The sequence below is a fragment of the Onychostoma macrolepis genome, chromosome 16, assembly GCF_012432095.1.
Source record: "Onychostoma macrolepis isolate SWU-2019 chromosome 16, ASM1243209v1, whole genome shotgun sequence".
In the NCBI taxonomy this organism is placed as follows: Eukaryota; Metazoa; Chordata; class Actinopteri; order Cypriniformes; family Cyprinidae; genus Onychostoma; species Onychostoma macrolepis.
This window is the reverse complement of record NC_081170.1, coordinates 1,110,578-1,132,946: the sequence shown is the minus strand read 5'-3', so window position 1 is coordinate 1,132,946 and position 22,369 is coordinate 1,110,578. Positions and strand designations below refer to the sequence as shown.

The window sequence follows — 22,369 nt, the reverse complement described above, 5'->3', positions numbered from 1 at the left end:
CCAAGATCCCTGACCTCGGCCTTTATGAAAGACAATATCTACCTATTAAAGAATTGATAGAAAAAGACAGCCCAGACTGTACTTCCAATTTGAGGCCTTTTATTTTGCATTTTAATTAGTGATGCATCAATCACGGCTGATTCAGATTCAGTTTTTATTGTTAGATTTTTTTTTTAACTCTAGCAAATTGGCCGATACTGATGCTGGTCGCTGAATTATTATTTTTTTAAGCAAATTTATTTATTGGTTGTTTGCTCTATAACAAGTAAACTGACCTTAAACAAAAAATATTTATGTAGAAATGTCAAATTAGAGGCAACTACTGCATTTTAATCATGATACAAACAAAGATGCTACACATGAGCAGTTGTTGTTTGAATTAGAATGTATAATTTCAGGATTTAAGGCAAAAACAGAACGGTCTGACTTTAGCTTTGTGAAATTATACTACATAAAAACATCTGCATGAAACAAAAACAGAAGAAGGACTGATTGAGACCACTGGTCTATGAATCATTACATATAGATCAGTGTTTGAGACGCAAATTAGTTCTCTGAATTTTGGCGCTTATGGAACAGCCACGATATAACGTTTCCTTGGTCACTGCTGTAAACAAAGCAGAGCTGCGCTTATAAACAGTAAATGGCATTGCTATCTAAACTTTTCTCAAGACAGTCAGTTCCCTTCCCTTCAGCGATATATTAATGTTTTTCAATATTTATATTTTCTTCCAATATTTCGACCATTGTGAACAGTGAGCTAATCTGCCCATTACAGTATTTCTCCTCTTTGTGTCCGTCTTCAGCAGCTCTAACTCTGTTAACATCCTGTTTACAGGTTCAGGAGTGATGTATTTTTCTTTAGCACTGTCCCAGTTGCTCCTGAAAATAACAGACAAATGAGTACAAAAATACAGTACAAAATGGAGAAATGTAATGTATTTTTGTACATATTTTACTGTTATTCTCAGGATCTACTGGGACAGTTATAAATATCTACCAGTCGACTGCGATTGGCTCCCGAGTTCCCTGATCCTCAATGGCTCCCTGGACTACCTGATCCGCCTCCCCCGTGTCCCTGTCCTGCACCAGCCTCCAGGGTGTCCACCCCCCCATATAGTTAATATCAGTAATAGGCAGCATGCACAATACAAGGTAGTGGTCAGTAACATGATCACTTTGAGGTACAATACCTATATCAAGAGTTTAGTTCCAACCCTGCTCCAACACACATACTATGCAGTTTTCAATTAAGCCTGAAGGACTTGATTTGCTGGATCAGGTGTGTTTAATTAGGGTTGCATCTAAACTCTGCAGGGCTCCGACCCTCCAGGAATTGAGTTTGACACCCCTGACCTATATCATTAAGATCAATTCCGTGCTATATTATTAAATCTAGTGTATGATTAAAATGATGAGTGGGCCCGGTGACATTTTGCTTGACTCAAAAAGAGTTTAAGTCTGTAAACGCAAGTCCTAAAGCATCATTTGTATTATCAACGTGAATGTTAAAGTCTTTGACAATTAGCGCTTTATCAACATTAACTTAGAGGTCTGAGAAGAAATTTGCAAATTCCTTTTAGGAAATCTGTATATGGCCCTAACGGTCTGCACACGGTAGCCTGAGCAAGGTTGAAGGTGATATTTCTTTTGCATATCTGACAGTGTAAATGTCACGTTTATGGTCTGTTTGGGTTTTGTTTTCCCTGTGTTCCTGCCTCCTGTTTCAGTTCCTCATTTGTTTCCATGGGTTTTGATTTATTACTCCTCACCTGTTTTAGTTCTTCTCGTGTTTCCATATTTGGTCAATTTCCTGTTCCTGTGTAGTTGATTAATTATTCCATTCACCTGTGTTGGTAATTATCCTGTGTATTTAAATTCCTGTTTGTTTCTTCCTTTCCGTTGGGTCTACTTGTTGAGTTCGTGCATTTGCTCCTGTTTCCATGTTGGATTCTCCCCTGTGTTTCATAAATAAAGATGGTTTAAGATTTCTCATGCCTCCTGCGCTCTCCCTGCACTGGTGCGGGCTGTCTCGTATTTTCTTTATGACCGCGAAAAGAACTAAAAATACTCTGTCAGTTTTGATCATACAGATAAGAATAAGGTATCATATGAAACAGCAAAGGGTCTACTTTTATTTCTGCATAGTCATAACAACGAAACAATGTGCTTTTCTAAAATAAAATAAAAAAATAAAAATAAACAGGGTGTGTTCTCTGCCGTCTCTGTCACCTGTCTTCACAGACACGTAAATGAAACATGAATCTATGCGAATACTCGCCTCAAATACATGAGAAATATATGTATAGAAAGCTTGAAATGTCTGTGTCTTTTAAATGAAGTAAGTCACATCCAAAACAAATATTCTGTGATAAAGTAATCTGTATGAAACCAACGCGATGTCCAGTTTTCCCATCTCAACTCAATATATCTAATGCGTCAAGCCCACGCGCCGATCACGCTTTTCAAATTCAAACATCCACTTGAGGCGCGCGCTAATGTAAAGGCCAACATCGCCTCTGCGTAACCAAACAAGTTCATCCCGGTTTTTGTTTCTGGAAGAAATATGCACTCAGAGAAATAACCCAGAATTTACCTCACAACGCGATGCGTCGCGCAGCTGGATCCATTGAAAAATATCACTCTGATGAGTAGCCTAAGATTACTTGCATCTGTTGTTATTGTGTTATTGTGACATAACTTGTAGGCCCACACATTTTACTAGTTAGACTTTTCCCAAACTATAATTCCTGACTACATGGATGAAAGGTGAAACATTTTGAAATATGTGTCATTTCATTGTCTAAATGTCTCACAAAGCAGGATGTTTGTTTAATATTTTATAACATATAACACCACAAGATATCAAAGTAACGTTAGTGTGAGTGTTAACACTATGAATGAATGTTTGGCACAAAGGTGTGTTACTGTTTAATTCTCAGTGTTCAGATCAGTATCAGTACAAACTATGCTGTTCTTCTGAACTTTCAAAAAAACCTGAAAAGTTTGTAGCTCTTTTCAACATAATAATAATAATAATAATAAATGTTTTTGAGCAGCAAATCAGAATAAAGGATCATGTGACTGAAGTAATGATGCTAAAAAGTCAGCTTTGATTGATCCTAATAAACTGTTTAACTGCACTCGCAAGTGAATCTCAAGTTATTTTGTGTGATAGCTAAATATATTCTTAATAAACTACGAACAAAAAATATATAAATGTATTTTGTCCTCACATTCTTTCTTGTAACTCTTCCCTCTCAGTCACACACCTGACTCAATGGCTCATTACGGAGCTCATTATGCGGGTCTTTGTCTTCTCAGGTGTGAATCACTGCATTAATAATGATAGTTCATGCCTTCTCGCATAGACCCTATCTACTCAAAAAGTGAAAAAATTTAAATCAATATATTGTTTTCTGTGAGCGAGTAAACAAGATGATTTTCACATAATTTTGAAGCAAAAACTCTAGGCTACAAGATCCAGTTCTCAAAATTCTTGTGAACAAATGTTCTGTACGTGTTTTATGGCCTTATTGTGACTTCAAAATTTTAGTTTTTCACTAACCACGCATAAACGTTGCTTTCTCAAAAACACAATCATGTACATAAATGCTGCTAACATATTATTGTAGCCCAGTTTGTGCTGTTTACAGTGTTATTAGACTTTAGCCATTTATATGTTTATAAGCAACTGAAAAAAGCACAAATGTCAGGGCATGTCAAAACTTCTCCAGGCCTCCAAAATACCCTTAGACCCCAGAGGGAAAAGAAGAACAATATTTCATCCAGTAGAGGAGATCAATCTGATGAGTAAGTAATGTTACTTTTTGCATTAGTTAACGTGTTATTGTGACATAAACTTTAACACATTTTACTAGTTGGGTTGTTCCCAAACTACAACATGATGAATGCGATGCATCTAAGAATGTTTAGACCATGTTTATTATTAATACTCTGTTCACAAATAGATTTTAATAGCGTGCTAAACAATAATAAATAGTATGTTAGTAGCTGAAATAAGCACAAATATCAGGGCATGTCAAAACATCTCAAGGGCCCCAAAATGACCTCAGACTCCAGAGGGTTAAACTTATATTTTGACCTCACTATTCAAGACACAATGTAGGATGCGGTGCTGACACAATGATCCTTGTCACGGGCGATGTACTGCTGTCTCGATCAGGCTCTCTTCAGTCTCTCCGTCTGCCGCAGCTTGATGTCAATCACCCCCCACGTGAAGCATGACTGCTCCGATGCTCTCATCGCCCTTCAGGATCGCCGGTATCTGCACAGAAACATCGAGGACACATGCACCAGTGAAACAGTGAGTGTGCACTTTATCTTCAGCTAATGTAGCACGGACGTGCCGAATGATGGAGTCTCTGATGATCACAGTGTCTCGCGAAGGGAAGCGAAACGGTTCCGGGTGGAGATCTCGAAGACCAGAGGCTGCGGTGGGGGAGAGGTCCTCAACCGGGGCTTGAAGACGCGATTCGGCTGCTGGTGCACCCAAGGTCCGTGGTGTCCCAGCGCCAGAGTGAAGGAGACCTGGGAAGATCGCATCCTGGGTGCACTGGGCCTGTGCAGGCAGTAACACAGGCAATAGAGGTGGTGGGAGTGACATTACTAATGTCGCACCGTACTAATATCGGACTTGTGAGCATTAGCCTGAGATGTTTCCAGCGTGGCTCTCTGCTCACGCAGCTGGGCCTGCTTCTCTAGCAGATCATGGATCTGCTTTTTCACGGCCTCCAGCTCGAGCTGCACTCCTGCACTCAAAGGCAGACACACATCCACCATAAAAGCAAGTAACAGTAAGTAAAACAATGTTAATGTGTGTGAATAGATTGTAAGCAATGTAAGCAAGATTTACGTCAACCGCTCTGGTGATGCTAATGGGCTAAAAGCTAGCAGCAGATTCGGAAAATCAAAATAAAACTAGTGATAGCAAAGCGCACTGATTATTTTTGTTGTAGAATACGATAGAGGACATGTTCACACGTTATAGAAACCAGCCATCATGTCTGCATTCGCAAGTCAACAGCATGGAAAACCCCGCACACTCTCTCTCAAACTGTCGATGGAGGAAAGTACCTGAAATTTGCAGAACCACTCATTCTCTGTAAAGAATGTGCATTTTCCCCACGCCAGTTGGCATAAAAAAAAACAAAACAAAACAAAACCCAACACTTCAGGTCAACTTTGCACCGGGCCATATCTGCAGACTTATTAAAATATTGTGCAGGAAAGAGAGATCCAATCTGTTACCCAGATAGAGAAGATATTTGATGTTGCCACAACTGTTTTACTCAAACACAGAACCAGGAAACACGTGTGTTCAGGGAAAGAGAAACTGAAGTGCAGTTGAGCTGTTGTGTGTTTGTGGCTCTGTATTCAAGCAGTAAAATGGCAGGAGCCAGAGTTTTTCAGGATGAGTTCTTGTGTCCAGTGTGTCAGGATCTCCTGAAGGATCCAGTGACCATCCAGTGTGGACACAGTTACTGTAAGAGCTGTATTACAGGCCGCTGGGATCAGGAGGATCAGATGAGAGTCTACAGCTGCCCTCAGTGCAAACAGACCTTCAGTCCAAGACCTGCTTTAGCTGGGAACACCATGCTGGCTGAAGTGGTGGAGAAACTGAAGAAGAGGAAACGTCCTGCTGACTGTGACGCTGGAGCTGGAGATGTGCAGTGTGACGTCTGTACTGGAAGAAAATACAAAGCCGTCAAGTCCTGTCTGGTGTGTCTGAACTCTTACTGTCAGCATCACCTCGAACAACATGAGAGTTGGTTTAAAGGAAAGAGACACAATCTGACTGATGCCACTGGACGACTGCAGGAGATGATCTGCCAGAAACATGACAAGATCCTTGAGGTTTTCTGTCGCACTGACAAGAAATGTATATGTGTGCTGTGTACGATGGATGAACATAAAAACCACGACACTGTCTCAGCTGCAGCACAGAAGACAGAGAAACAGGTATTAAAAACTAGTGATAAATACTGTAGTGATCCAATAGTCTATTTATTTTCTATGTAGAGCTGCAGCTTAATTATACAGAAACACTGTCAGTGTGAAGCTCTGTCTGTTTCAGTTTCACTTTCATGATACTTACACTTGCAGTGTGAAATAGGCCTTAATATTCATCATAATTCATTTTTCGATGATTGTAACCGTTCATCCCTTCTGGAGTTTGAACCTACAGCCATTTGTTATCAGCACCACTTTTACTGGATTCATCTGTTTACATGAAAGTTTTCTGTGAGATTCACTATCATCTGTTTGTCCTGCAGCACCAGCTGAAGGAGACACAGAAGACATTCCAGCAGAGAATCCAGCAGAGAGAGAAAGATCTCCAGCAGCTGAGAGAGGCTGTGGAGTCTCAGAAGGTGAGTCTGGAGAAGAAGAGAAGTTTGTCTCAGTCTCAGTTCAGACTCACTGAAGCCTGAATCACTGTGTGTCCTAACAGCCCTCTGCACAGACAGCAGTGGAGGACAGTGAGAGGATCTTTACTGAGCTCATCCGCTCCATTGAGAGAAGCTGCTCTGAGCTGATACGGCTGATCAGAGATCAGGAAAAGCAAGCAGTGAGTCGAGCTGAAGGACGACTGGAGCGACTGGAGCAGGAGATCAATGATCTGAGGAGGAGAGACGCTGAGCTGGAGCAGCTTTCACACACACAGGATCACATCCAGTTCCTGCAGGTAACACAGATCTAGAAGAACAGGGTCATAGTGGACTTGAGCAGATCCTGCTGTGACACGAGACTCACAGAGAAACATTTCATGAGTGTCTTATTATATAATCATCAGTCAGACTCTCATCTGATCATCTTCATTTGAAAGAGACGCCACTTACAAATGGCTCTGAAAATATTTTAGGAACCATTTCTCTGAGCTCTTTCTTCTGGAAGATATATTTACATTTACATTTACATTTAGTCATTTTGCAGTCGCTTTTATCCAAAGCGACTTACAATTTGGGGAACACATGAAGCGATTCATCTTGAAGAGGCAATTCGACAAAGGAAGTGCTTGTAACACCAAGTCTCAGGCATTGTTTAAATAAGTACAAGCTAGCAAGGGAAGGAATAAGTAAGGAGAAAGATTTTTTTTTTTTTTTTTTTTTATGTGTAGGTTGAAGTCAAGTAGTGTCGAAAGAGATGAGTTTTCAGCTGTTGCTTGAAGATTGACAGGGATCCAGTACTCCGAATATGGGTGGGAAGATCATTCCACCAGCCAGGAATGGTGAACGAGAATGTTCTGGAGAGTGATTTTGAGCCTCTTTGTGATGGTACCACGAGGCGTCGCTCACTAGCAGATCTCAGATTTCTGGAGGGGATGTAGATTCTTAATAGTGAGTGCATGTAGGCGGGTGCTGAGCCTGTGGTTGTTCTATGAGCAAGCATCAGTGTCTTGAACTTGATGCGAGCTGCGATTGGTAGCCAATGCAATGAGATAAAGAGAGGTGTAACATGGGCTCTTTTGGGTTCCTTGAAGACCAGTCGTGCCGCCGCATTCTGAATCATTTGTAGAGGTTTGACTGTGTTTGATGGAAGTCCAGCCAGAAGAGCATTGCAGTAGTCCAGCCTAGAAATGACAAGGGCCTGGACAAGAAGTTGTGCAGCATGCTCCGTCAGAAAGGGCCTGATCTTTCTGATGTTGTGTAGTGCAAACCTGCAAGATCGAGCAGTCTTTGCAATGTGGTCTTTGAAGGTCAGCTGGTCATCAAAGATTACACCAAGATTTCTGACCGAAGTTGATGGGGTAATTGTTGATGAACCTAACTGGATCGTGATGTCATGCTGTAGAGTTGGAGCGGCAGGAAAGACAATAAGCTCAGTCTTTGCCAGGTTGAGCTGGAGGTGATGTTCTTTCATCCATGCCGAGATGTCTGACAGGCAACCTGAGATCCTTGCAGCTACCGTTGGATCATCTGGTTGAAAAGAGATAGAGCTGTGTGTCATCAGCATAGCAGTGGTAGGAGAATCCATGTGCCTGTATGATGGGACCCAGTGATGTAGTGTATGTGGAGAAGAGGAGGGGTCCAAGAACCGATCCCTGAGGAACCCCAGTGACCAGTGTATGTGCTTTGGATACCTCCTCCCAGGCCACCCTGAAAGACCTACCAGTGAGATAGGATTCAAACCAGCGAAGTGGAATTCCAGCGATGCCCAGTGATGAGAGAGTGGAGAGGAGTATCTGATGATTGACAGTGTCAAACGCGGCAGATAGATCCAGCAGAATGAGGACTGATGATTTGGAATGGGCTTTTGCAATTCGCAGGGCTTCAGTGACCGAGAGAAGCGCAGTCTCAGTTGAATGGCCACTCCTGAAACCTGACTGTTTAGCGTCCAGTTTGTTGTTCTGTGAAAGAAACAATGAGACCTGGTTGAAGACAACACGTTCAAGTGTTTTCGCTATGAATGGAAGGAGAGAGACAGGTCTATAGTTTTCTATAAGAGAAGTGTTTAATGTAGGTTTTTTGAGCAGTGGGGTTACCCGAGCCTGCTTGAACGCAGTGGGGAAGATGCCTGTGAGGAGGGATGTGTTGATGATGTGTGTGAGTGTCGGTAAGAGCATGGGAGAGATTGCTTGCAGAAGGTGCGAGGGATTGGGTCAAGAGGACATGTTGTAGGATGGTTGGAGAGGAGAAGTTTGGATACTTCAGCCTCCGTCAGGGGACAGAAGGAGAAAATGGGAGGTTTAGCAGTGGAAGTGGTTGGTTGGGGTCCTGTGTGCGTGGAGATGAGAACTGATCACTGATCGATCTAGTTTTGTCTGTAAAAAGTAGCAAAGTCATCAGCTGTAATAGAAGTGGTGGGAGGTGGTGGAGGGGACAGAGGAGAGAATTAAATGTTCTGAAGAGATTACGCATGTCTGGAGCGCTGTTGATCTTGTTGTGGAAATGTGAGGATTTGGCAGTGTGGACATCAGCAGAGAAAGATGAGAGCAGAGACTGATACCTACTCAGGTCCGACGGGTTGTTTGATTTGTGCCATTTTCTCTCTGCCGCTCTGAGTTTAGTCCGATGTTCACGAAGAACATCAGATAACCAGGGGTTAGAAGGGGCAGTCCGTGCTGACCTAGAGGAGAGAGGACAAATGTCATCTAGACAAGAAGTTAAGGTAGAGCATAAAGTTTCAGTAGCTGCGTTTACATCCAGAGATGAGAAATGGGTAGGTGAGGAAGAGAGGAGGATACTACAGAGGAAAGATGGGAAGGAGAAAGGGAGCGAGGTTTCGTCTAAAAGTAACCGGTAGGGGGGTTGGTGGCACACGGGTAGCAAAATGTAGTGTAAATGTAATGAAGAAATGGTCCGAGATATGTAGCGGTTGTACCAGAATGTTATCTGCAGTACAATTGCGTGTGTAAATTAAATCAAGTTGGTTGCCTGATTTGTGCGTGCTAGTAGTGGTAAGGCGATTGAGATCAAATGAAGCTAGTAGCGAGTGGAAGTCTGTAGCATAAGGCTTGTCTAGGTGAATGTTGAAATCACCAAAGACTAAGAGTGGAATGCCATCCTCCACAAAAGAGGACAACAGCCCGTCCAGCTCCTCTAGGAAGGTGGCTAGAATTTGTCCAGGGGGACGGTAGATTACCACAATCTGGAGTTTTATCGGAGCTGATACAGTAATGGCATGACATTCAAATGAGTTGTAATTGCAAAGGGTAGAGTGGGTTGAGTATTTCCAATTGTGTGAAACGAGCAGGCCAGTACCCCCACCCCGACCAACTTGACGCGAAGTATGAGAGAAAGAGAAATTAGTAGAGAGAGCAGCTGGGGTTGCTGAGTCTTCTGGACGAATCCAGGTCTCAGTCAAGCCCAAGATGCTGAGAGTGGATTTTAAAGAAAAGGCAGAAATGAAGTCAGCTTTGTTGACGGCTGACTGACAATTCCAGAGACCCACAGAGAAAGCCAGAGGTGTAGTGGAAGATGTAGAGATAGGGCGTAGGTTAGCAGTATTACGTTGCCGTCTGCGAGTGATGTTAGAGCGTGGCTGAGAGAGAACCGGAATGTTTTGAGACACATGATAGAGGTAGAAGGAAAGAGGATAGGAGAGCAGAGTGAGGAAGGCAAAAGATGCTTAAGTGTGTAGCTCGGTGTCGTTGCTCGGTTCAAGTCGCACAGGAAAAAGTCGCAGGTCTTTACACTCCTCGGTCTTCACACGAGGAGGCTGAACACGACGGCTGAACGCTTCCGCAGACGCTTCCGCCAGCGCACACACCTCAAACAAATACACAGTCTAGAGTGAAAAAAGCTGTGGTCGCTTTTAATTAGCACAACCACCAGCCAATCGCAGGGCAATGGCTCAAATCGAAACTAACACTTTGCACTTAAGTGCAGGAAAGGAGTTTAAGCTAAAGGGCAGTTATTATAATGATCAATAAGTGCAATCAAAATATAAACCACAACGAAAAAGCAGAATAGAAATAGGTAGGAAACGAACTATTCTTTCCTAGCAACAAGGAATTAATTTAAACAACAGAGCTAAGAATGAGTATTAAAACACTTACGCACTGCCGCCTGTCTCTTCTGGTGACTAATCGCCTTCTCCGGGTCTAACAGTGCCCGAACAGTTTAAATAGTTTTACAGTCGCTGTGGTCGCTTTTAATTAGCACAACCACCAGCCAATCGCAGGGCAATGGCTCAAATCGAAACTAACACTTCGCACTTAAGTGCAGGAAAGGAGTTTAAGCTAAAGGGCAGTTATTATAATGATCAATAAGTGCAATCAAAAATATAAACCACAACGAAAAAGCAGAATAGAAATAGGTAGGAAACGAACTATTCTTTCCTAGCAACAAGGAATTAATTTAAACAACAGAGCTAAGAATGAGTATTAAAACACTTACGCACTGCCGTCTGTCTCTTCTGGTGACTAATCGCCTTCTCCCATCTAACAGCTCAAGCACATCAATGAAGTCTCATTGTTTGGAAGCGGACCGTGACCACCTCTTCAGCTGCCTCTCGGTACGGTTGTTTAGTCCGCACCCGAGTGTGATTGCTGTATTCACACCTGCCCAAAAGATCCGCACCAAAGGGGGAAACAAACTTGAGTTCGATTCAATCAAACCAAATGAGACAGGTGTGAATACACCCTTAGTGTGGTTAGAGACATTGAATCTTCACAAAGACCTTTAAGACACAATCAGGTTTGGCTGGGTTTCTACACACTGAAACATTGCTAATATACAGCTTCTCTTTATTTATTTAGCTGTCAAACACCACTAGAGCAAACTTCACTTACATCCTTCTGATTCATTACATCATGGTGAAATCAGTAGACTCGATAGTACCGATTCTGAGTAACGTTCATCAAAATTGGATCAGATGATCCTCAAACCTGATCAAATTGATTTTTATTGGCCTGAATTTGACCATGAAGGCCCTAAACATAAAGAGAAGCTGTATATTAGCAATGTTTCAGTGTGTAGAAACCCAGCCAAACCTGATTGTGTCTTAAAGGTCTTTGTGAAGATTCAATGTCTCTAACCACACTAAGGGTGTATTCACACCTGTCTCATTTGGTTTGATTGAATCGAACTCAAGTTTGTTTCCCCCTTTGGTGCGGATCTTTTGGGCAGGTGTGAATACAGCAATCACACTCGGGTGCGGACTAAACAACCGTACCGAGAGCCAGCTGAAGAGGTGGTCACGGTCCGCTTCCAAACAATGAGACTTCATTGATGTGCTTGAGCTGTTAGATGGAAATCTATGTTCTTAACAGATGTTTTATCATCACAACTATTTCTTAGAAAGTTCACATATAGTGTAAGTGGAAAATATTAGAATCTGTTGTATAATGAATATGAGAAGAATGAAGCTGATGCTGTGAAAGTGCTGGATTGAGGTGAGTTACTAAAGATCAGTCAAGTCAACAAGAGCCGCACAAATCTGATGTTGGAGCAGGTTATTGGGTGAAGTGTGGAGCTGATGAGTTTTGATTTCTGTTTTCTGTAGAGTTTCCAGTCTCTCTCAGCTCCTCCTGAACCTACAGACAGAAATGATGATCCCTTCAGTTCTCTCTTCTCTTCTGATGATCTGAGAGAATCTGTCCATCAGCTGAGAGACAAACTGGAGGATTTCTGCAAAGAGGAGCTCAAGAAGATCTCAGACAGAGGTAAAGTCCTGCAGATTCATCTGCTCTCAGAAACCAGTCCATCATCATCTCAAATCATGGAGAACATCATTTTCAAAATGTCTTAGGAATGGATGCAGGATCATGAGAATCACACTGATCATGTCTGTTGATTTCCACAGTCACAGTCACCAACATTGTTCCCAGAACCAGGAATGAATTCCTACGATGTAAGTCAGTAAGAAAACAAGCAGAAAAACTCACTGAGTGTGTTCATGTTCTCCCTTTAGAAGGTGAAAGAAGAGTTTTATAAATGATGATGTAAATGATGATTTGCACAGATATGTGTTCATCTGTACTGAGACACTGATGATACACTGAACATGAAGAGTTCAGCTACATGAAAAGATAAAACAGATTCATAATTCCTGATTCTGATGTGTTTTATCTCCATCAGATTCTCATCAGCTCACTCTGGATCTGAACACAGTGCATAAATTCATCCGTCTGTCTGAGAGCAACAGAGTGATTACTGTCACTAACAGAGATCAGTCGTATCCTGATCATCCAGACAGATTTGATGCGTATCGTCAGGTGTTGTGTAGGGAGAGTGTGTGTGGACGCTGTTACTGGGAGCTGAAGTGGAGTGGAAATAATGGTGTGCGTATATCAGTGTCATATAAGAGCATCAGCAGGAAGGGACGGGGTAATGAGTCTAGGTTTGGATCTAATGAACAGTCCTGGAGTTTGTTCTGCTCTCCCTCCAAATACACATTCTGGCACAATAAGACTGATCTCCCTGTAAAGTCCATCATCAGTAGAATAGGAGTGTATGTGGACCACAGTGCAGGAACTCTGTCCTTCTACAGCGTCTCTGACACAATGAGCCTCATCCACACAGTCCAGACAACATTCACTCAGCCACTCTATCCTGGGTTTGGATTTGGAACCGGATCATCTGTGAAACTGACAAATATTATTGATGAATCAGAATAGATTGACGAGAGATTCTACCCATAATGCTTGAAGCTGCATGATGAAACAGTAACAGTGAGATGTTATAGAGTCTCTTCTTTTCTCTTCATGACATTAATACTGCAGCTGAACTTCTGTCAGTGAAATAACATGTTAGAATATATGTGTGTAATAAATCCTCATATAGTCAGTAAGATCAGTGTGTGTGTGAGTCCTGAGTGACCATGTGTTTCTGTGATTTTCTCAAACTCGGTTTGTGTTGATTTAGTTTTTAATGTAGTGTCACATCTATCATTTTATTATTATTATTATCATAATTACCTTTCATTCAGATGATCACAGTCAATAAATAATTTTCATTATTCACCTTATGGAGCTCCGTCCCTTATCAGTGTTTTGTGTTCTTGTGTCTTCCGGTGTCACGAGTCACTGTTTTTATTTTTACACATTTAATTATTAACTGTGAAATTTGTTTCTATTTTTCGGTTACAGCTTATTAATAATTTATTCTATTATAGATCAGTGGTTAAAACCTGTAAATGACATGAAATTAAAATGTTAAAATTGTGTGTGTGAGTGTGAGAGTGTGTGTACTTGTTTATGCTACATTGTGGGGACCAAATGTCTCCACAAGGATAATAAAACATGAAATTTTTGACATTGTGGGGACTGTCCTGCGGCCCCCATGAGGGAAATAAATAATAAAAAATAGTAAAAGATGTTTATCTGAAAGTATAACAATGCAAACAGGTTTTCTGTAAGGGGTAGGTTTAGGGTTAGGGGATAGAAAATATCATTTGGTCAGTATAAAAGTTATAGTTATAGTTATGTGAGTGTGTTTGTGTACCTACTTAACCATATTTTATTTGTACCCAAAAGTGAGCAACACCTCACAAAACCTCCCTTTGGGGACGTCCTTATTTGTAAAACTGGTATAAAAATAAAGTAAACTACGTTGTAAAAATGCGGAAAGTTTTCTGTGAGGGGTAGGTTTAGAATTAGGTTTAGGTTAGAACATGTATAACTATCTGTATATAAAAACAATGGAAGTCTGTATAATGTCCCCATTTAATGTGCTTTTCCACTGTGTGGTACGACTCGGCTTGGCTCAGCACAGTTTGCATTTCTACTGCAGTTTAGTACCGCTTTAGAGTGGGTGAGATTATACACATCACCCCATCAAGCTCTCGCTGGATCCACTCATCGGCTGTCAGTGAGAGGAATGTCTGTAATTCCTCAACAGACCACGAAACATTTTGGTTTTGATCCTTTGCTGACTGTGCTGATTTAAATCTTGCGAGTCTAGTGTTTCATGTCACAAGTTCATATTCAATTCTCTCCGGCCAATCAGTGATCAGCAGGGTTTACACGTCACATTTTGGTAATGGTACAGCTTGCCTGGAACCTCAGCCGAGGTGGTACTGAAAAAAGTACCAGGTACCAGGTACTGTACCCAGTGGAAAAGCCCCCAAAAGTGAGCTGTAACAAAATGTACCATGCCGTATCATGCAGTGTAAAAGCTCCACAAGTAAATATGTGAGTGTGCGTGAGCATGTGTGTGTGTGTGTCTTACTGTGAATCCTCCAGAGCATGTAAGCTAGGCAAGGCAAGGTCAGTTTATTTATATAGCACATTTCATACACAGTGGTAATTCAAAGTGCTTTACATAAAAGGAAGTAAAATAGTCAATAAAAACAAGGAATAAAAAAAATAAAAAAAAATAAAAAAATTGATTTAAAATGAATTTAAAACAGCTAAGAACAGAAAATGATTATACATTAAATACAGAGCAATCAGTTTGGATGTAGCACAGTGCTCATTCAACAAATGCACAGCTAAAACAGATGAGTTTTTAAATTTGATTTAAATATGGCTAATGTTTTAGCACATCTGATCTCTTCTGGAAGCTGGTTCCAACTGCGGGCGGCGTAATAGCTAAAAGCGGACTCCCCTTGTTTTGTGTGAACCCTTGGTATTTCTAACTGACTCGATCCTAATGATCTGAGTGGTCTGTTAGGTTTATATTCAGTGAGCATATCCAATGTATTTAGGTCCTAGGCCATTGAGTGATTTATAAACGAGTAAAAGTACTTTAAAATCAATCCTAAATGTAGCTGGAAGCCAGTGTAAGGACCTGAGGACTGGTGTAATATGCTCAGATTTTCTGGTTCTAGTCAGAATCCTGGCAGCAGCGTTCTGGATGAGCTGCAGCTGTCTAATGGTCTTCTTTGGAAGGCCGGTGAGGAGACCATTACAATAATCCACCCTGCTGGTGATGAAGGCATGAACAAGTTTCTCCAAGTCTTGACTGGAAACAAAACATCTAATTCTTGCAATGTTTTTGAGATGATAGTATGCTGATTTAGTTACTGCTTTGACATGACTACTAAAACTAAGGTCTGTCTCCGGAATCACCCCAAGATTTTTGACTTGATTTTTAGTTGATTGACCCCTAGAGTCCAAGGTATGCATTCACCTTGAGAACTTCATCTTTGTTTCCAAATGCAATGACTTCAGTTTTCTCCTTGTTTAACTGAAGAAAATGCTGGCACATCCAACTGTTTATTTCATCAATGCATTGGCAGAGGGAGTCAATGGGGCTGTAGTCATTTGGAGATAAGGCTAGGTAAATCTGCGTATCATCGGCATAGCTGTGATAGGCAATTTGGTTCTTTCTCATTATTTGACTTAGTGGAAGCATATACAGGCTAATCAAGAGCGGTGCAAGAATTGAGCCTTGTGGGACTCCGCATGTCATGGACGTCCACTTAGACTTATGCTCTCCTATACTCACATAATAACCTCTCCCTTCTAAGTATGACCTGAACCATTTGAGTACCATCCCAGAAAGCCCGATCCAGTTTTCCAGTCTCTCTAGAAGTATGCTATGATCAACAGTGCACTAAGATCTAGTAGTACCAGCACTGATATTTTGCCTGAATCAGAATTGAAGTGAATATCATTTATTATCTTAATGAGTGCTGTCTCTGTGCTATGATGTGCTCAGAAACCAGATTGAAAATTGTCCAGGTATCCATTTGAGTTTAAGTAGTTGTTCAGCTGATTAAAAACTACCTTTTCAATAATCTTACTTATGAAAGGAAGATTTGATATTGGTCTATAGTTGCTCAACATGGTGTTATCAAGATTTTGCTTTTTCAGAAGGGGCTTAACAACTGCAGTTTTCAGGGAGTTTGGAAAAGTCCCAGAAATAAGTGAGGCGTTCACCACTTCTAAGAGATCTGCTTCTAAACAGTTAAGCACACTTTTGAAAAAAAGATGTGGGAAGCGTGTCAAGATAGCAGGCTGACGATTTAAGGTGCTGTACTATTTCTTCCAAAATTTTACTATCAATTGCTTCAAAAACAGACATAATCACTTCTTTTTGAAATTGAGGTCGAATCTGTGTGACCTCTGCATAACTTGAGGATGTGCCAATCTCCTTTCTGATATTATTGATCTTCTCAGAAAAGAAGGAAGCAAACTCATTGCATTTGCTGTCGGAGAGCATTTCACTGGGAATCTGACTTGGGGGGTTTGTCAGTCTCTCCACAGTAGCAAAAAGAGTGCGAGTGTTGTTTAAGTTACTGTTTATAAGGTTTGAGAAGAAGGTCTGTCTAGCTGTGGCTAGTTCCATATTGAAAGCATGAAGGCTGTCTTTATAGATGTAGAGCAGTGGCCACTGCTCTGTATCCGCTGTCAGTGTGTCCCACAGCAGCCTCACACGCACCGCCGCGACTCTGGATCATCTGAATCATTCAGCAAACAGAGAATCAGTCTGCATTCAAAGAAATGTTTGTATTTTATAATTGAAATAAAAAAATGATATATAAATCAGTGCAGCAACAATTAATTAATGAAAACCAATAGAGGAAAAATCATTACTGAATATGTTTGTGTGTGCTCTTACATCACAAAAATTATATATTATAAACTATTTTATATTATTTTACTTTGTTATTTGCATGTCTCACTCTGTCTCTATATATATGTCTCAATATTTTGAAGGAGAACAACAGACAACATATTTAATAAAATGCTTTTAAATCTGATTAATGAAACAGATTAAAGATTAATCAAACATAGATTATCAAATTCATTGTTAGCTGCAGCACTAATAAAAGTATAAAATTAACATTAAATTATCAATCTAACATTGACTCAATCTAAATTTGTCTCCTCAGTGAAGAATGAAGCAAATGATTCAACACTCAGACCAGGTGATCTAATGACTGCTAATCAAACTCATTAAAGTCTTAATGATTGACTCTGTTAATAACACAAGACTCATTTGCATTGAGCAGTAAAATTCACATTGTCAGAGACTGAATTAATTACATGAACAGTGTTATTAGTTCTGATCTATTATACTGATATTTTCCCACAACATCAATAAACCGTAATCAACAAACAAAGCATCGCTGCTGACAGAGATGAAAGAGTTCAGAGGAGAGAAAGAGTAAAAGCTGAGACTCACCTGAGACTGTGATGAGCAGCAGCAGCAGCAGCACTGAGAGTCTCTCCATGATGGTTTTATAAACACATGACAGATCAAATCAAACGTGAATATTCTTCAGAGCTGCTTTATTCCTCCTCCAGATATTCCTCACGTTATTCTTCTCAGATTCACAGAGCGAGTGTGATAATCAGCAGCTCTATTGACGCTGTCACACCGTGTTTATACCGGATGAGAGCGTTGTGGCATGACACGTCAAAATATAGAACTATAGAACTCATAATGATGTTTTATTAACAAAGTTTGGGAGGAGAATGTTCAGTTAATTAACCTAATTAACACGAGAGGAGCACATTCAGTAATCAACAAAATTAATAATATAAGAGGTATATACACACACAGCAGACTTACCTCTGTTTCTTGACATTTTTTCAGCATTCGGATCGTGCTTTGCGTCATTATGTCTCAAATCCAATTAGCCCGATTTTCCTTCGGATCCTCTGCCACAATCTGCTGTCTCCAGGACCACTTCTTCTCCACCAGATGCCGCCGCCGAACCCCAGGCCTCTTTGTGCGGCCGCCGCTCTGTTGACCAGCCACACACTCACCAAGACACCAAGGACTATCCTCGCCTCCACCGGAAAGACTTCCAACTGCTTTCCCGTCATCCTCCTTTTGATCAGCCTTGCTAACAATTCCCCCTATTGAGAAGTGGACAGTATTAAGCCTGAGGAAATTGCTGATAAAATCTGATGTACAGTTCTCGCAGAGGATGAACAAAGTGGAGCGATCTATACGTTACCTTGCAATCAGCCAACCTCAAACCTAAATCCAATGTAGCCCCCGAGACGACCCCAAATTCACCTCGCTCAACACCTTCATCCTCCCACACAACATCTGGGCCTCCTCGAACATCCGGTCGCAGCGGCAGGCCTTCAACAAGCCTGGACCGTGCCCTAGATCTCACCACTGCAAGGCTTCACTCACCTCCCACTTCGGCTCAGCCTTTCACCATGGCTTCCTCAGCACCGTATGCAACCAGGCCTGTCGGTCCTCCCTCGACTTGTCAGTCTTTTCCTCCCGCTACTTCTAACCCTTTTCCTTTTCAGTGCCCTAGTGTTGATTTCGTTAAAACTACTGTATGACGAAAAATGTTCATCAACGAAGATTTTTCCCCCGAATAAGATGAGACAATGACGAGACAATAATAAGGTCATTAAACGATAACTGAGACAATATCAACATGCAATATTGTTGATGAAAAAAGACAAGACTAAAATGTTGTTAAAAGAACAAACTTTACCAAAACCTTTTAATTTTTGCTGAAAAAACTGGAGCCAAAACATTTCAGACTGCTGTACAAAACTCTATTATGCAAGTGTTCATGTTTGCGGTTACTAGATATCAAGAACTCAAATCCCCCAATCAAAGCTTTTCTGACTGTTAAACAGATACATACTCTGCCTGACTTTTTGCTTTATGCAATCTTGCAACCTCCCTCCTCAAGCCCCAGTCCCCTTTTCTTGACCTGGTAAGGACTCTAGCAGCTGTATTTTGGACTACCAGTAGCTTGTTTATTGAAGATGCAGGACAACCACCTAGAAGTGCATTACAATAGTCCAGTCTAGAGGTCATGAATGCATGAACTAGCTTTTCTGCATCAGAAACAGGTAGCATGTTCCGCAGCTTGGCAATGTTTCTAAGATGGAAGAATGCTGTTTTTGTAACTGGGAAATATGACAAGCTGCTGTCTAATATAACACCCACATTTTTGACTGTAGAGGAAGTAACAGTACATCCGTCTTGATGCAAACTGTAATCTAAGAGATTCTGTGTACTGTTTTTTGGTCCAATAAGTAATACTTCTGTCTTATCCGAATTTAACAGGAGAAAATTATTGGTCATTCATTCTTTTACATTTTTAACACATTCTGTTAGCTTAGATCATTTCGAAGTTTCATCTGGTCTAGTTGAAATATATAGCTGAGTATCATCAGCATAACAATGGAAACTAATACCGTATTTTCTAATAATATTACCAAGGGGCAACATGTATATTGAAAATAGCATAGGGCCTAGGACAGATCCTTGCGGAACTCCATACTTTACTGGCGATAATTGAGATGATTCTCCATTTAAATAGACAAAGTGATAACGATCAGACAGGTAGGGCCTAAACCAATGATCACCAACCATTTTAAGTCCAAGATCCCTGACCTCGGCCTTTATTAAAGACAAAATCTGCCTATTAAAGAATTGATAGAAAAAGACAGCCCAGACTGTACTTCCAATTTGAGGCCATTTATTTTGCATTTTAATTAGTGACGCATCGATCATGGCTGATTCAGATTTTAGTTTTTATTTTTAGATTTTTTGTTTAATCTAGCAAACTGGCTGATACTGATGCTGGTTGCTGATTTTTTAAAGCAAATTTATTTATTGGTTGTTTGCTCTATAACAAGTAAACTGGCTTTAAACAATAGACATTTCAAATTAGAGGCAACCACTGCATTGTAATCATGATACAAACAAAGATGCTACACATGAGCATTTGTTGTTTGAATTAGAATGTATAATTTCAGGATTTAAGGCAAAAACAGAATGGTCTGACTTTAGATTTGTGAAATTATACTACATAAAAACATCTGCATGAAACAAAAACAGAAGAAGGACTGACTGAGATGACTGACCTGTAATAGAATTATTATATATAGATCAGTGATTGAGACGCAAATTCACTCTCTGAATTTTGGCGCTTATGGAACAGCCATGATATAGTTTTTCCTTGGTTACTGCTGTAAACAAAGCAGAGCTGCGCTTATAAATACTAAATGGCATTACTATCTAAACTTTTCTCAAGACAGTCAGTTCCCTTTAGTGATATATTAATATAACCCCACACCCAAATCAATGTTCCCTCTAATTTTTTTTCTTGCTGAGCAAAACTTTTCTCTATTGGGCGGACATTTCGGCCACCTGAGCAAAAATATTCTTTATTCCAGACCTGTACAGTGCACACACAAAAAAGTGCGTAACTTTTAACTTTAATGTGCTATTTATATTTGATTTGACACTTGATGTAACTAAATGATGTACATTTTAGGTTACCTGAGAAAACATTTTTACAGTACAATACAATGGCGTTCAAAAGTTTGGGATCTGTAAATTTTTTAAAGAAGTTTCTTAGGTTCATCAAGGCTGTATCTATTTGATAAATACTGAATATTATTTCACAAAATAATATTGTGAAATATTATTGCAATTTAAAATAAAAGTTTTCTATTTTAATATACTTTAAAATAATTTATTCCTGTGAAGCAAAGCTGAATTTTCAGTGTCACATGATCCTTCAGAAATCATTCTAATATGCTAATTTATAATCAATATTGGAAAAAACTGTGCTTAATATTTTTAGGGACCTGTGATATTTTTCAGGATTCTTTGAGAAATAAAAAGTTAAAAAGAACAGTGTTTATTCAAAATATAAATTTGGTGTTACAATATACACTACTAAGTTTGGGGTCAGTAATTTTTTTCTTTCTTATTTATTTATTTATTTATTTTTAATTAATACTTTTATTCAGCAAGGATGTGTTAAATGGATAAAAAGTGATAGTAAAGACTTATATTGTTAGAAAATATTTATATTTGTAATGAATACTGTTCTTTTTAACTTTTTACACATACTACCACAACAAAATCAAAAACTGTTCTGACTCTCGCACACTTTTCAAAACTTTCTCTTCTCTTCTCTGTCCTCCTCCCCCTCCTCCTTCATCAACTCTTACAGCTGATGACTTTGCAATTTTCTTCACAAATAAAACAAGAACCATCAGTGACCAATTCCTCACACCACAAACTGATAACTTTATACTGACTAACACACACTCTCGCCGCCTTCTCTCCTCTCTCGGAGACGAAAGTTTCAAAACTCATCCTTTCCAATCATCCCACTACTTGTCCGCTAGATCCTATCCCCACTCACCTCCTTCAGGCCATTTCTTCTTCAGTCATACCTGCGCTTACTCACATTATCAACACCTCTCTTCACACTGGTACATTTCCAACAGCATTTAAGCAGGCTCGGGTAACCCCACTGCTTAAAAAACCCTCTCTAAATCCAGCACTTTTAGAACACTACAGACCGGTATCCCTCCTTCCATTCATTGCAAAGACTCTTGAGCGAGTTGTGTTCAACCAACTCTCTTTGTTTCTTGCGCAGAACAATCTTCTGGACAACAACCAATCTGGCTTCAGAAGCGGCCACTCTACTGAGACTGCCCTAGTCTCGGTTACAGAGGCCCTGAGACTGGCAAGAGCGGCTTCCAAATCCTCTGTACTCATCTTACTGGACCTGTCTGCTGCTTTTGACACAGTTAACCATCAGATCCTCCTGTCCACTCTCAGAAGGATGGGCATCTCAGGAACCGTGCTCCTGTGGTTCGAATCTTACCTCTCAGATAGGTCCTTCAGGGTGTCTTGGAGGGGTGAGGTTTCAAAGTCACAAATTCTTGCTACTGGGGTTCCTCAAGGCTCAGTGCTTGGACCACTTCTCTACATGTCGTCATTAGGATCGGTCATTCAGAAGCATGGCTTTTCTTATCACTGCTATGCTGATGACACTCAACTCTACTTCTCATTCCAACCAGATGATCCGACGGTAGCTGCTCGCATTGCAGCCTGTTTGAGTGACATTTCTAAATGGATGAAAGACCATCACCTTCAGCTCAACCTTGCCAAGACAGAACTGCTCGTGGTCTCAGCCAATCCATCACTTCACCACAACTTCTCTATACAGCTGGGTTCGTCAACCATAACTCTTTCCTGGACGGCCAGGAACCTTGGAGTTGTGA

At 40.5% G+C, this 22,369-nt stretch overlaps 2 protein-coding genes and 1 long non-coding RNA gene across 3 annotated transcripts; 1 reads left to right on the top strand and 2 right to left on the bottom strand.

Annotated features, from left to right (window-relative positions):
* Positions 1–3,923: 3,923 nt before the first annotated feature.
* LOC131521364 (uncharacterized) lies at positions 3,924–5,180 on the bottom strand. Its single transcript, XR_009266280.1, has 2 exons — positions 5,098–5,180; positions 3,924–4,772 (listed from the first exon to the last, which is right to left on the bottom strand). It is a non-coding gene; the product is annotated as an uncharacterized LOC131521364 (long non-coding RNA).
* Positions 5,181–5,399: 219 nt separating this feature from the next.
* Positions 5,400–13,629, top strand: LOC131521351 (tripartite motif-containing protein 16-like). Its single transcript, XM_058745975.1, has 6 exons — positions 5,400–5,982; positions 6,297–6,392; positions 6,473–6,706; positions 11,968–12,127; positions 12,268–12,315; positions 12,543–13,629. Exons 1-6 carry the CDS (start codon positions 5,410–5,412, stop codon positions 13,079–13,081), a joined length of 1,650 nt encoding a protein of 549 aa, XP_058601958.1. The 5' UTR covers positions 5,400–5,409; the 3' UTR covers positions 13,082–13,629.
* LOC131521359 (uncharacterized) lies at positions 6,735–8,629 on the bottom strand. The gene is made up of 2 exons (XM_058745987.1): positions 8,131–8,629; positions 6,735–7,937 (listed from the first exon to the last, which is right to left on the bottom strand). The coding sequence occupies exons 1-2, from the start codon at positions 8,582–8,584 to the stop codon at positions 7,129–7,131; spliced, it is 1,263 nt and encodes a 420-aa protein (XP_058601970.1). The 5' UTR covers positions 8,585–8,629; the 3' UTR covers positions 6,735–7,128.
* Positions 13,630–22,369: the final 8,740 nt, after the last annotated feature.

What these genes read in the sequence shown, in the direction of transcription:
- LOC131521351 (XM_058745975.1), top strand. Translation starts at nt 5,410, where the DNA reads ATGGCAGGAGCCAGAGTTTTTCAGGATGAGTTCTTGTGTCCAGTGTGT. An exon ending in CACAGAAGACAGAGAAACAG is followed by an intron (nt 5,983 to 6,296) that starts GTATTAAAAACT and finishes TTTGTCCTGCAG; the next exon opens with CACCAGCTGAAGGAGACACA. An exon ending in CAGGAATGAATTCCTACGAT is followed by an intron (nt 12,316 to 12,542) that starts GTAAGTCAGTAA and finishes TATCTCCATCAG; the next exon opens with ATTCTCATCAGCTCACTCTG.
- LOC131521359 (XM_058745987.1), bottom strand. Translation starts at nt 8,584, where the DNA reads ATGCTCTTACCGACACTCACACACATCATCAACACATCCCTCCTCACA. An exon ending in GTTTGAATCCTATCTCACTG is followed by an intron (nt 7,938 to 8,130) that starts GTAGGTCTTTCA and finishes CTTTTCAACCAG; the next exon opens with ATGATCCAACGGTAGCTGCA.